This window comes from Morone saxatilis, unplaced genomic scaffold, assembly GCF_004916995.1.
Source record: "Morone saxatilis isolate NCDOM2014 unplaced genomic scaffold, NCSU_SB_2.0 Contig2, whole genome shotgun sequence".
Classification (NCBI taxonomy): Eukaryota; Metazoa; Chordata; class Actinopteri; family Moronidae; genus Morone; species Morone saxatilis.
Genome location: NW_023339762.1, coordinates 18,160,050 through 18,174,377, shown reverse-complemented (window position 1 = coordinate 18,174,377; position 14,328 = coordinate 18,160,050). Strand labels below are relative to the sequence as shown.

General features: G+C 40.6%; 1 protein-coding gene across 1 annotated transcript in view; it reads right to left on the bottom strand.

The window, feature by feature from the left end:
- Window positions 1-14,328, bottom strand: part of pclob (piccolo presynaptic cytomatrix protein b) — a gene marked incomplete in the record, with an annotated part of 33,841 nt that overhangs the window by 12,248 nt on the left and 7,265 nt on the right. The window contains 13 exon segments of the mRNA XM_035665119.1: window positions 40-133; window positions 1,573-1,703; window positions 1,797-1,844; window positions 2,717-2,955; window positions 3,045-3,112; window positions 3,335-3,443; window positions 5,080-5,205; window positions 5,312-5,387; window positions 5,483-5,571; window positions 9,648-10,698; window positions 11,063-11,891; window positions 12,281-12,546; window positions 12,670-14,237. Of these exon segments, the coding sequence (XP_035521012.1) occupies window positions 40-133; window positions 1,573-1,703; window positions 1,797-1,844; window positions 2,717-2,955; window positions 3,045-3,112; window positions 3,335-3,443; window positions 5,080-5,205; window positions 5,312-5,387; window positions 5,483-5,571; window positions 9,648-10,698; window positions 11,063-11,891; window positions 12,281-12,546; window positions 12,670-14,237 (4,694 nt within the window).

The following is a 14,328-nucleotide window of genomic DNA, read 5'->3' as shown; positions in this document are numbered from 1 at the left end:
GTGTGTAGGTGTGCGTGTGTGTGTCATTCTGCACAGTACCTGCTCCAAATGAATATTCTTGTAGATGACAGTCTGGTTCCATTCTGGGTTCATGGTCTTCTGGGCATACCTGGTCCTTCTCTTGTTATCAGCACTGATAAGTCATGATATTCAGAATGATTGTTTGTCAGTAATAAATTAAAAGTTCTCTTCCCTGTCTGACCCCATGGCAAACATTCACCAAACTGCGATTCAATAAAGGTGAACTGAATAGATGTTTGTGAAATAGTCAATCTCCTGTTGTGGAGACATCAGAAACAAATCCAAAGTGTTTTTTAAATTGTCTGGTTTTGACTAACATGATTTTACAAAATCACAAACTATTTTCGAGATTGATGCTGAGGAGAGTTAAAAGTGAGAGGCGTGGAGAGAAAAAGCAATGAGAGGAGTGGTCTTAAACACCATGAAATACAGCAGATAATTGGACGAACAACAAAGGCCACAACAAAAGGATGGAAAAAACCACTTTGGAGACATAATTTACAGAAAAGAAAAACACCAACTAAAAGCAAAGATCAGCACCACACTACCTTGCATTCTGGACAACCATGACTTGGCTGAGGGAGTCCAGAAGAGGAAGAGGAGGGCAGATATCACAAACAAGAAAAGCAAAAACACAAAAAACAGTCAGAGAAGCCCAGAGAGCTCAAAGAAAAGGCAGTAAAGGATAGAGAGCTGAGGCAATCAATATTATATGCTGGGTGTATCACTGTTTATGTGCCCAAGCAATGTATGTAACGCAAGACCAAAAACCTCCCAACGGTTACAATTGGCTCATGGGTGAATGACTTATTCACAATTCTGAGCTGTTGCTGAGATACCGTAGATGTGCACGCTACTGCTAATGTCAGACAAATACGCTTTAAAATACTCTTCAAATGAAACAGCAGGGGGACAAAAGTGCCTACTCCTCCTACAGAGCTTTTATTTCTAACCTACTATATATTGTGCTGTTTGGTAGAGAGGGTTTATAACCTCATAAACAAGTCAGATGGGGTCATTATCTGAGAGCAGATACTGTTACAGAGCAGATAAAAGCTGTATCGATCCTTTCTCTTGCTATTCACTGGCTCTTGGGAAGACGGTGGAGCTGACAGGATAAGAGAAGGAAGCCCAGCTAGGTCATAATATAGGGGACAATAGTAAAATGCTCACTTCAGTCAAAAGTGGGTAGAGTAAGAAAGAGCTTGTGAACTCAGCATTCTGTAGAGTATGTTTGCACACATGTCTATGACCAGGTCATTTGAAACACTACAATGTTGAACTATGGCAAAGTCTCTCCTATCATAGATTTTTATGAAGTCTACCGCACCCATCCATTGATTCATAGACTGAATCAAATTACAATACAACTGACTGCCTCATGTCATCATGTCCAGTCTCATTCTCTCATACAAAGTTAGTAAGTTCCATACAGCACACTCAATACAAAGTCAGAAAGAAATAGGGGGAGAGAAAACAAGACAGACACAGAAGCAGAGAGGGAGACAAAGACCAGACATTTGTGAAGACTTAAACAAACGCAGAGCTCACCCTCTCCCAGGTAAGAGGTAAACTTTGACAAAAGGGTCAGAGTAGCCGTCGTTGTCCCTCTGGGCCAGGTTTCTAGCCTGCAGGACGTGAACGATCAGGTTTCCTAGGTTCCTGTCATAGTTGATCTGGAGCTGAGGGAAAAACAGTGGAGGCGAGGCTCTGTGAGAAAGATCAAACTAAAGATGAAAAAAATATCTAGTAGCCTACTTTTTATGTTTTCATACCTGAATTTCTCCAGTGATGGGATGAGGTATTTTCATTACCTCTGTTGTCTACAAAAAAAAGTGGAGAAGAAGAGTACACAGTGGTTGTAAAATGATTGTCATTACCCTGGGATTAGGTTGCTGTAAATGGTGCTCTGACTTCACTCTTGAAATATGTACTGTGAGCTTACAGATGAATGGGTTCTCCTTGTAGAAATGATGCAGAGTAAAGATTTTGCATTAGAGCTATGAGCCTCAGGAGAGATTTGACTATCTGAGCCGTGTAATTGACTGCAAAAGTCCTACATTGAAGATGAAGAAGGTTAACCATTTATTTGAGGTGCTTAGATATTACTTGTCTATTTTAGTTTTGTTTAATTTCTAAAATACAAATTTATTATTATCATTATTATTATTATTTTAAATTATTTGTTTTATTCATCACCATTTATGTTACAAAAGACAAAAGAGAAGATCTTCTTTTTTTATATAAGTGTGATGCCTTTCAAGAATCAAGCATTAAAACATTGGTTTAGAATGAAGTACTTACTTAGTACATATTGCCTATTTCACGTGTAAAGGAACCCACAGCCAAGGTCATGCACTGTACCACACAGTTTTCGTGTTCCATTATAATTGGCCTGTCACTCTCTGATGATCACAGTCACACCATTTGACCTTCATGTGCAACCTACCCTTTGTACTGTATGATGTAATACTAATGGAGGCGTATGACAGGTTACGCAAGATTCCCCAGACTTCAGCTTAAAACAGATTCATACTATTATTCATTCATCAGACTAGATTTACATTTTGCACAATGTATCAATCTTTGAGCAATCTATGAACCAGTTGTTCACTATTTATAGGTTCACTTCATGTCATCACATTGTAAACTAAACTCTTCACAACTGAAAAGAAATAGTAGTCAAATCCACTACCTTGTGTCGTTGTTTCTTGTTTATGGCCGGGGATGCAGGCTGGCCGGGGCTTGGCACACCACTGGAGGCAGCTGACCCAGTACCCGAGTGGAGGAGGGCAGAGCGCTCCAGTGCAGAGGGTACCCCCAAACCCGCAGGCCCAACCCCTGCTCCTGCCACACCAGGACCCTGCTGCAGGGACACCTTCTGCAGTTCTGCAGCCAACTGCTTAGGGTCCACACCTGGGGAACGTTGCCCACCTACTAAGACAAATGTGTATAATAATGCACATTGTATTTACGTGATGCATGTAGACGTATCAACAAATCAAACAACAAATTGTACATACCAGCCTTAAGCTGGACATGGTGCTCCAGGGCTTGTGGGTGCTCAGGGTCAGACAGCATATTAAGGTCGCTGTTTGGATCCATACAGGAAATGTGTGATTGAATATCAACCAGTGTATCTTAGCAGTAATCACTCACAGAGAGATATTTGTCAGATGAAGGGGGGTGGAATAAAGAGAAGTGAAAGGAGGGAGGAGAGAAGGTGTACATGGGTGAAGAGTTGCCATATTGCGACTAAACATGTTGGAGTTTCAGTGGGATAGAGGGGTAAATGATGACAGATGTAACTCACAGCCTCACGCAGAGCTCCGCCTCTGCACATGGCTGGCCCATGATGCACTGCACTTCTTCATAAGTCTTTGCCGTCAGAGGGACTCCATTCCACTCCAACACCTGCATTCCTGTGGTGTGATAAAGACCATAAAGCAGATTCAGAGACAAATTGGTGTTTTCAATTCTCAGACAATATGTTACAGCCTGGGGTATTTCATTTCACCTCATCTCAACATATGAAACAAGATTCAGTCTGGTTAGTGCAGCCTACATGTTCACATAGCATAAGTTATACTTCCATTTGGATTACACCCAGTGGAAAATTGTAATAATCTAATTTTCAATTTGCCTTTTGTTTTGAATTCCATCATCATAGCATTACACACACACAGCACAGCAACATGAAACTACAGTTTTTCACACACTCTTATTTGATTTTACTCAAACAAAGAATGGCATTTCAGAAGTAAAACAAGTGAGACAAAACAACACATTTCAAAACTTAGCATTAAAATATGTAAATTAATGCATGTATGTTATATATTATATCATAACAATAATCAGTGCACGGCAAACTCAAACCACCAACCCAAGGCCAAAGCTGTATGAGGCCTCACTTACACAACTGAAAACTGGTCTTCAGATTTGACTTCTGCTTATGAAGCAACTCACCAGCTGCTGTGACAATAAAGGCTTGAATTAATATCTCCATATCCTTCTGCATGAGCCAATGCTCATTTAGAGTATCCCCTGTGCTCTCTCAATATAATTCAATGTATCTTCCTCCACTGTATTTCTCTTTGCACCTGAAGGCATGTTCAGCTGCCATTCTCTTTCAGCGAAAACATAAACATCACATTTGCATAACTACAGTTCCACATATGCTAGTAAATATTGCCAGTCTGACCACTATTTATATTTCTTTATTACTAACTAATAATGCCACAAAAAGGGAATAGTCTAACATTTTGTGTTATATATTTTCCAAAAAACGAAATATATCAGGCCAGATACAAAAGAAGAAATACATTAGATGATCTGTCCTTCACCCCCTCCCCTGTGCAATAGCAAAGGCATGGCAGTCTCTTCTCATTGGAGAGAGAAACTGGAACCAATTTTGTCCCAGAAATATCCTCAAACTGCGGGATTTACCATTCATATTTAAGCTCTGTCCTTTCAATAAACATTAGCAGATTAATCATTTGAAAATTATATTAATTAATGTACAATTTGAGTAGGGAGTTCATAACGCTAAATATTGTGTATGTGTGTTGGTTTATGCCTGCCTTTGTGTATGTGTGTGCCTATCATGATGCTATATATAGCCTTATGACTAACATAGCCTACTGCTGTGGAGGGTGAGTTGACAGGCTTTATCTGTGTTTGGATGTGATGTGTTGGGGAATGAGACATGACAGACCACAACACAGACGGACACAGCAGCCTCTCACATCTCCATCTGGAATTCAGTGATTCAGGCAGGGATTTTTATTGAAGGCTTAGACTACTCTAAAATTAATAATAGTTTAAATATTTAAATTGACACTGTTAATCTCTCAGGCCTCAGAAATGATATTTCGTATCATGCAGGCTACAGTATCTGTCCAAGCAAAGTCAAATGAATGTACCTTCTATATCTTCATTTGAACAACATAGGTTTTTTTTTTATGGGTGAACTACATACTTCCATGTAGTTTTTTTCTTACTACACTTGGGCATATAAACAATACTTTATACCACTTCCTTTTCTCATTCTCCTCTTACCCTCTACAACTTTTCCTGTTTGTTCTGCCACACCACCAGGGATAACCTTGGCAATATAGGCTCCAATCTCTCCTCGGCTCCCTGGAATCTCCTTCCCACCCACCACACGGATCCCAAGTCCATTCCCTGAAGGAAAAGTAAACATCCAATCTTAATTAGCAAAACTGTGATAGAAAAGCATTGTGTACATAATCATTGTATGATATATCTGGGTGTTGTGTGTTTGCCTTACCTGACACACTGGTGTCCTTCAAGTCTCTCTTGAGCTTGATACAGGTGTGAGGGAAGGCATAAGGGACCAGTTTCATCTGAGAGAGATTTTTTTAAATACACCATTTTAGTTTACATACTGAAATTTCAAGTAAACAGCATAGTATAAAGTTGAATGTAGCTTCGATCTCACCTGTCTCCTGTCTGACATGTTTCCACTCTGTGGATGCCCTTCTCTTGGCTTATCAAACCAATCTGTGTCCTCTCTCCTCAAGTGGTAGGCTAGACAGGGAAAGGTCATGGTTAAAAGCCATGTACACACAAACACACACCTACTGCATCCCTGATAGCTTGATAAATCTCTGCTTTACGCAATGTAATAATAGTTTGGACAGAGATCAACCTTGCAATCAAGCTTTGAAAAAAGTTTCTAGTATGCATCACAAAGTTTTTCACATATCCATCCCTGTTTGCTCAAATGCAGGGAGATCTCTGATCTGTCCTGACAGGATAGGTGAAAGCAAAGAAGTATAACCTCTGTTCCATCCTATCCATACCGTCCGGGAGATCAAATGATCACTGCAAACACTGAATGAAGGATGAATACATTTAAAGAACATTTTAGGTTTGGCATGCTTTTGATACCATGCAATGCTCCCTGTGTGAGTATGAGGGCTCTTTTTTGTCCACATTTAGTGGAAAAAACATTTATGTTATATGAAACATTGTTGTTGAAAGAAGCTCTTGGAAGCTATGTATTATAATATTCATAACCATTTCAGTCAAAATACTGTGGGTTGGAGTTGTCCCATTGTGTGATTTTATACTTTTAATCATTGCACTGTATTTTTTTTTGACAAAATTATTTGAATGGTTAGAGCCGAGAAATGTCTACATGGTATTCAAATCCTTACCTACCTTGGTAGCTTATGGTATACGATCAAAACAACATAACTTTGAAGTGGTACTGTACTATATTAATATATTTCTAAAGAACTGTAAGTGCAGTGCACTGTGAAAGCCCCCAAAGCTCATCAGACATCAAATACCTTTTACAGTAAGCATGATATGTAACATCTGAAAGATATTGGATGTCTTGTGCCACATTTAGCATCAATATTGCACACATCAGACTACTGCTTACTGCTATAAAGCAAAAATATTCTTAGGCCATGGTAATGAGACAGTTTGGTGCGAAATGCTCTACATTAAAAACGTGAGTCATCACTTTGGTGTTCAGTGAAATAGATTGTCACTAAGAAAAGAAGGTGCACAGATCTGCCAAACGTTCCATTCTATTATCAGTGATCTAACTCCACCAAGGGGATGCACCAGTAATGATGAAGAGAAATGACCTAATGATCATTTATGCTGAAGGTAAATGTTGCCTGTTATCTACATGTCTTAGATTAAAGAGCACTGCTTATCAGTTCTTATCAGTAGAGTTTTGTGATCTAGAATCAGTAAACAGTGGCAACATCGACCTTCAGAATTATATTAAAAATTGTAGAAAATGCATTAACATATTTGCACATAATAGCAATTCGAACATATTTTTGAGGTAACAATTATGCATGATTACACAATATACACGTGTTTTTATTTGCAAAAGTGCATGAAAATGAATACTAGAAATGGGTCTGATATGCTAACAAAACTAGTGTGATGCGCATGATGTATAACTGAGGTCACTACAATATATGACACATAAAAGATATCTAGTGTCATTAAGATGGGGTTCATTCCAGAATGGATCTGACATGTCAACCACTAGAGATCTGCTAAATGACATGTATTGTGTACTGTTGAAATGTGGGTCATTCCAGAATGAGTCTGGTATGTTTACAAGACCAACCATAGAAGTGGATCATTCAGAACCATGATGTGCAGCATGGAGGCATACAGTCTCTATTGTAACTACATGGAAATTGGGATGCTGTCTCACCTTCTATATTCCAGTTTGGGCCTCCAGCTGGGGTACAAAGTTATATGTTTTTTTCAGAAATTCGTTCAACATATGTTCATTAATCTCACAAACTACAGGAACTGGTCTAACACTAGATTTGTATTGTGAAAATACTTCAGCACATGCACTGAAAGCTGTAAGATACATGCTTGAAATTACTGCAAGTCTGATACTACTAGCCTGTGAGTCTAGAAATTTAAGCAGAAGCATTGTGAAAAACATAAAATACATTTTAGGGAAAAAAGCCTTTTATCAATTAATGGAAGACGTTAAGTCATAAGGGTTTTTAACTAGTACTGTAAGATACTCTACCGTGTCTGATACTTTCATGAAAGATTCTGGCATCGTCTCTGTTCAAAGCCAGCATGGACTCACTTAGTGCTGTAATCAAGGCAGATGTACACTTTTACATGGGGTCAGGACAGATATAAGCTTCTTATCAAGAATTTAACTATACTAATACTTTGAAAATGGCCCAGAAACAAAGCTAAAGTTGCTAAACATATTTTTTACTGTTATGTATTGTGACGCTTATCTGATACTTAATGTGGATGACGTGACACCCTCTTAAACTTAGTCCTAATTAGGCAAGTCTTTTACAAAATGTCTTTCTTATTGCACTTTTAGCTGTGTCTAAGATTACTTGTTTCTACTAAAAACCTTAAGAATTATGAATTAACTTTTCATATGGCATATTGATATCTACAAAAAAGGATTTTCCTAACCTAATGGAACACTACCAATCCCACGCTTACAGAGATGGGGATAGTACATGACATTATTTGCTGTCAATCACTAGGGGGCACAGACATCTCACATAGCAATGAGACATCCACAGCAACAACCAACAAGCAGAAAACATTGACTTTATTAAGATGGAAATGGAAAACGTATTGCACAACATGCAAGGATGCAAAGTCAGATACAGATAGAAAATCAAATATATATAAAAACAAAGATATACGGTTAACAGAACACAAATAAGACACAATAATATGATGCTAGATGTAAGTTTTGACAGTACACATAATTGCATGGTAGTCATTGAGAGAAAGTCATTATATTGTAATAGTTAACATAGTTAACATTTACATAAACAAATTGTATGACTTTTAAACTGGCAGGTGTGTGTCACTGATTTGTCACTAGAGAAATAACTACACAAAGTGAATGCTTTGACTTCATCTGCGTAACACTTAAGTACATCCAGACACCATGATTCAGCAGTATTCCTTTAGACTTACTGCTGTTAGTTGGTCTCGAAAATAGCTGAAAGGGTGCCTTAGAAAAGTAAATATACTTCTTTTCGAGGTGATGGCCTACTTCTCACAAAGACACTATTTTGCTCTGCAGATTGGTGTGGGAGGGCTGAAAAAAAGAAAGAGAACATCCCTATACACCCTTGTCATACCTTCAGGTAAAAGTTTCTGCAGCTAAGACAGCTTTCAGATGGTCTAGATAGCATTTGACACTCTAAATACTATTAACCAAACATTTTGTATATTCTGTATATGTATTTCATGTATATGTTTACATGATTTATATGAGGCACTTCACATATGAGAAGATGATTATTCTTACACATTAATTTTACTATATATTTTTACATCATTTTGTTATTTAAGATTGACTTACACATTTTAGGACTTTTTTTAGAACACAAGGCTTTTGTATGTAAATTGTAATAAAGGTTTTTCTTCGAATCTCACTTTTAAATCAAATTATATTTAAAAAAATACTCTGACAGTCTGACATTGTAAGTCAATTTCTGAATAACCACTTGTGTACCATTACATGCCACAACCTCTCTTAATATAAATATTTGCAGGAGTGAATTCTCAGTGACTGTGTTATATCTACCATGCATTCAGTCAATGTGACCAGTGTAGATGCTTTCTTTAGGGTGACTGTAAAATTGTATTGCTCAGATTTTCAATGTTTCTTACTAATAATAAGGCAGCCATAATGTGGACAACAATGAATGAAGTTCAAGCCCATAGATTTTGTCCATAGAATTTTTAAGGGTAATGATGATCATTTAACTGTGAAGGACTAAAGAAATTGTAAAATAAAAAGACAAAGCATGCTAATGAAATCACAGAACAAACATGGATAGAACTGATTAGTGACATACATAAACTCAGGCAAAGAGTATTATGTATCGGAGAATAAGATATTTAAAAGAAAGGAAATAGCATGCAAACATCTAACGTGACATTTACCGTGACAGAGGGAAATATAGTAACCAACAACCAACAACAATTATCTGGAGAACTGATGGTTGAGAAAGAACCAGTTAATGCACAAAGTCAGTAAGACCACTCAGCATTAGCATGCGTGACAAGCAGATCCAAACAGTCGAGTTTCTGCAACAGTCTCAGGCTCCATTTACCTTCGCTGTCAGACATGGCGCCTTGCAAGTCATCCATGATGAATGCGATGTCTCGATCATAGCCACGCGTCCGAGATTCCTCCCTCATATGTTGCTGTACCTCTGGCAGGGAATGGCTAGACCCAAATTGGTCCCTGGAGTCAGCAGAGATGGGAGGGAGAGGTCCAGCTGAGGCTCTAGCCATACCCATAGGCTGCCCTACAGGGCTCAGAGGGCTCTCCTCTTCAGAGTTCTGAGCCACAATGGGAATACGGCCCCGGCTTTGGCTGATAGGTAAACTAGTGGGCTTTGCTCTGGCCACCCCAGGGGCAAATGCTGCATCCAGAACATCTCCTTCTGTTTTAAGTCTAAGTGAGGAGCTGGATAAGTCCCGTTTGATAGATAGATCCAAGCCATAGACAGAAGAGGGGCGGGAGGAGGGGCGTGATGAGGGTCGGGAACGGGTGCCACTTGGGTAGGTGCCATCATCTTGGGCAGTGGACCTGATAGTGGATCCAAGTCCAAGGGATTGCCCAAGATTAAGAGAACCAGCTAGGTTGGCCCCCAGGGAGGAGCCCAAATATTTTTGCTGCTCCGACAAGTTCTTTCTTAGCCCAAATGTAATCTCATCCTGGAGTAACCTAGCCGTGGCAGCTAGATTGGTCACAGAGGAAGCTCCAGATCCTATGTAGCTGCCAAAGTCAGGCTCCAGGTCCCTACTCTCCTGAATTGGGGAAAATTTAGTAATGGCCTTAGGGTCTATTAGGGCCTTTTTGTTCTTCATTTGTTTCTGGTAAAGAACAGCTGCTGGGAGTTGCTTTGCAGCCTGTTTTTCAAGGGTGAGCCTGCCAATGCTATATTTTTCTCCTTTAGGAAAGTGGCGAAAACTGCTATCACTGGGGAGATACTGGGGCAGGCCCAGGCCTGTTAAGTGTTCTAGTCCCTCAGTTCCTCGTCTGAACTCTTGCTTAATCTGCTGCTTCAGTAGCTTCAGTTCATAAGGTTCCTCCATAGTGTCATCTTCTCCTTTAGTATAACTCTGAAGCCGAGATGAGCCTAAAAAATCTGCCACCTAAAAGGGAAAATAATATGATTGTTGTTTTCTCCACAGTAATATGAACTAAACCCACACAATAACAAACGTTTTTTGTTTTTATGTGTGGTAGATATATTTTAAGAATAAGTGATCAATAACATACAGTATATAAAGAAGTGGCCAGACTGATCCATTGTGCCTACATTTGTTTGTAAATATATGCCTAATGTGGAAAGGCTGAACCTCTAGGAACAGATGGATACTTTCTATGGACATAGACAACAGTTTCACCAATACACTGTAGTGTAAGACCCATAGCTAAAGCTCTATTTATTTGCTACATCCTAAACAGGCTAAAAAATTTATGTTGGGAACAATAATGTAACAATACAGTATTTACCTCTGCTGTGCGCCTGACTTCTGCCGCCCTTAGTAGTCTGTCTGCCTTGGACAACTCCTTATCAGGCAGGTTGAATCCAGAACCCAAGCCGGTGTTGCTCAACCCTGTTGATGCCTTTGTTAGCTCCCCTATGTCCTCTATGAGCACGTAGTTCCTGGCGTTGTGGTGGTCAATATCAGCGTAAAAGGAATCAGCAGAAATGCTAGACATGGGACTAGAAGCCATGCTCCTCTCCTCTAGTCCCAGCCTCAAGTCCAAGTTGCCATACTTGCCCCCCAGGTGAGCCACCCCATAGCCACCTTCTGTGGAGGTTGGCACAATGAGCAGAGGCTGGTTGCGCATCACTTCATAGTTGGTGGTGATCTTAGGCTCTAAATCAGACAGGGTGGTTTGTCGCTGCTTTCCCTGTTGCAAAAGCAGAGCATGTTGGTAGCTGCTAGGTTGAGCCTGGGCATGGGAGAGGGATAGGGTTGGGTAAGGAGACACCTGTTGGTGGTAAATGGACTGCTGCTGATACAGGTTCTGCTGCGTGTAGTGGCTGGTAGTTTGGGTCTGTGGAACATACTGAGCATAATGAGAGTAGGGACTAGTTAGCGTGTTGTACTGGGAATCAGCTTCTGTCTGTGGGGGAATGAATTGGTCAAACTCCGACTGGGGAGCAGTGCGTGGTCTCTCCAGGCCATCAGCCCTGGCTTCCCTGATGTTGCTAACCTCACTGTCTGACATGTAGTCTCTTTCCTCTGCCACCCCCTGGAGATAGGCCCTTTCTCTCTTTTCTCTCTCCTTCAGCAAGGCTTCCTTACGCCGGTTGATACCCATCTCCAGGTATCTACAGTAATAATAAAAAAGGATACATATTGTTTTACAATTTTAGCACTAATAGTTCTATTAACATTACAACCAAACAGGGATAATGTTCTGGGTTCTCACACATTAGTACCTTTTACTATGTGTGAGTGTGGAGAGGTCTCACTGAGTCATGTCAAGGCAGCCTTTTAGCCCATAAGCTATCAAGGTAAGAGGGGAATCATGCAGATGAATTAGGAATAATGATTGCATGAGAGGGATGAATGCAATGGTACTGGTTTTATCATCCATCATTGGCAATTTACAACATACTAACTGGTTACTAACATTATTTATTTGAATTACTGTCACAGGGTCTGAACAAAAGCTTATATCCTGAATTGTGTTGATTTTAAATCTGTGGCATCTCACCGTAGCTTGGCGTCAATCTCCTTTTCCTCTTCATCTAGCTCAGCCTGTTTCTTGCGAAGTTTAGAAGATTCTCTCTCCACCAGATCCAGCTCTTTGTCAATGTCCTGCAGGATCTTTGCACGGGCCATTGTTGTACTGCGGGCAAGACGGCGACGAGCAGAGTTGGTGCTGTAGCCTGACCGTCCTGTCAGAGAGTCGTCCTCAGGAGGGGGGTCTGGTAGTGTCCGTTTTACCTTCTTACCTGTGCCAGAGGGAGAGCCTCGGCCCTAGAACATGAAACAAATGATACATTGTCAATAATTGAATGAGGATTAAAAACACATAATTATTGTTATCAGTAATGTCCAGACAGTCCATATTTTTTCCATTTATATTCTGAAATAACTTACAGAATAGCTGTCTGCATAGTATCCACCCATCCTGTCTTCTGTGGTAGGACTAAGGGATTTAGGATCAGATAGAGACTTCTGACCAGCCTTTAATAGCCGAGGACCAGAGGAAAATCTGGTTGGGTCAGCTGTCAACATTCTTTGCCCTCCAAGTGACTTTTCCGGAGAAAGGGGAGAGACTGGGTTGTAGAAGACTTTAGACTTAGAGGGGACATCAGCTGTTAGGTGTGTGCTGTAGCCCACCTCAATGGGTGGGTGCCTTCTGTCTGGATCTGTCTGACAGCTCAGACTACCACCTCTCTGAGAGTTCTCTGGAGCTGAGATATGCTTGATGATTTCAACTTTAGTGTCCATTTGGACACTGGGTCGTTTGATACTTCCAGAGTGGTCAGTCTGGACTGATATCTCTGCCACTGTCTGGATAGCAATGCTAGAGACCTTGAAGCCATGTTTCCCATCACTGCTATGTTTTCGAGAGCGTCGTCGAGCTTTTGTGGGTGCATCCCATTCATCTTGGTCCTCATCATCAGTCTGAGCTGAGCTATCAACATTTCTCTTATTCTTCTTTCTCCTTCCTACATGCTGCTTCTCTGCTGAGTCTTCATCATCTGTCTGCACTCCACTATCAATTATTTTTTTCCCTGTGTCCTGATCAGCTTGAAGCTTCTTTACTAGATTAAGCTGGTCCTGACTTTCATCAAACTGTGTCCCAACAGATGGAACTGTAGACTCGTCTTTGACAGGCCAGTACTGACCACTGTCCCCTACCCCAGCATATTTAGCATCAAGGAGGTTCCCTGTGGTACCAGTGCTACCATAGTGCTCATCTAACTGCCGCTGCAGTTGCAGTTGGAGTTGTTGGATTTGTTGCAACTGCTCTTTCTGCTGGGCATAGGTCTCCTGCTGGGCCACCATATGGGCATGGTGCTCTTCCTCTTGCTGTAGAAGAAGCTGCTGTTTCAGAGCCTGAAGCTCCTCAAGCTCTCTTTGGACCATAAGCTGCTCCTGTTCACGGTAACGTTGGATTTCAAGCCTCTCCCACTCCAGTTCCTCAGCGAGACATAACTGCTTAAGCTTCTCTAGCTCTAGAAACTCCCTTTCCATTTGATACTGGGCCATCTTGGTGTTGTCTAAGCCAGGGAATATTGGGGAGGATGCTAAGGCATCCAGAGAGGCAGCTATTGCTTCCAGGGTGGTATCCGAGTACATGTCCGGATACCCTGTTATAATGTCAGCCAAAGCAGTGGGTAAAAGCTCCTTAGGTAGCCCGGTGTCAAAAGGGATTATCTGTCCGGGGTCTGTACTGGGAATGAAACCATACGGATGTGGCAATGTCTGGTTCTGGACTGTTGACGTAGGTGTTAAGGTAGTGCTAAAGACGGAACCTGGTTGAGTTGTAATTGCATACGTGGATGGAACTGGGGCAGCAACAGAGGAGTAAACTATTCCATCTGAGGTTCTTAAAACACTATTTACACCAAACCCAGCTGCAGGGACCTGGGAATATGGAGCAGTAGTCATCCCAGGGTAGCCTCCAGTAGCTTTGCTAGTGTAGTCTAGAGCTTTACCTGCCATAATCAAAGATAAAGATTTTAGCTTTACTTTATCAAATACATAAAAATTTCAGAAATAAACATATTGTACTGTATATGAGAAGGT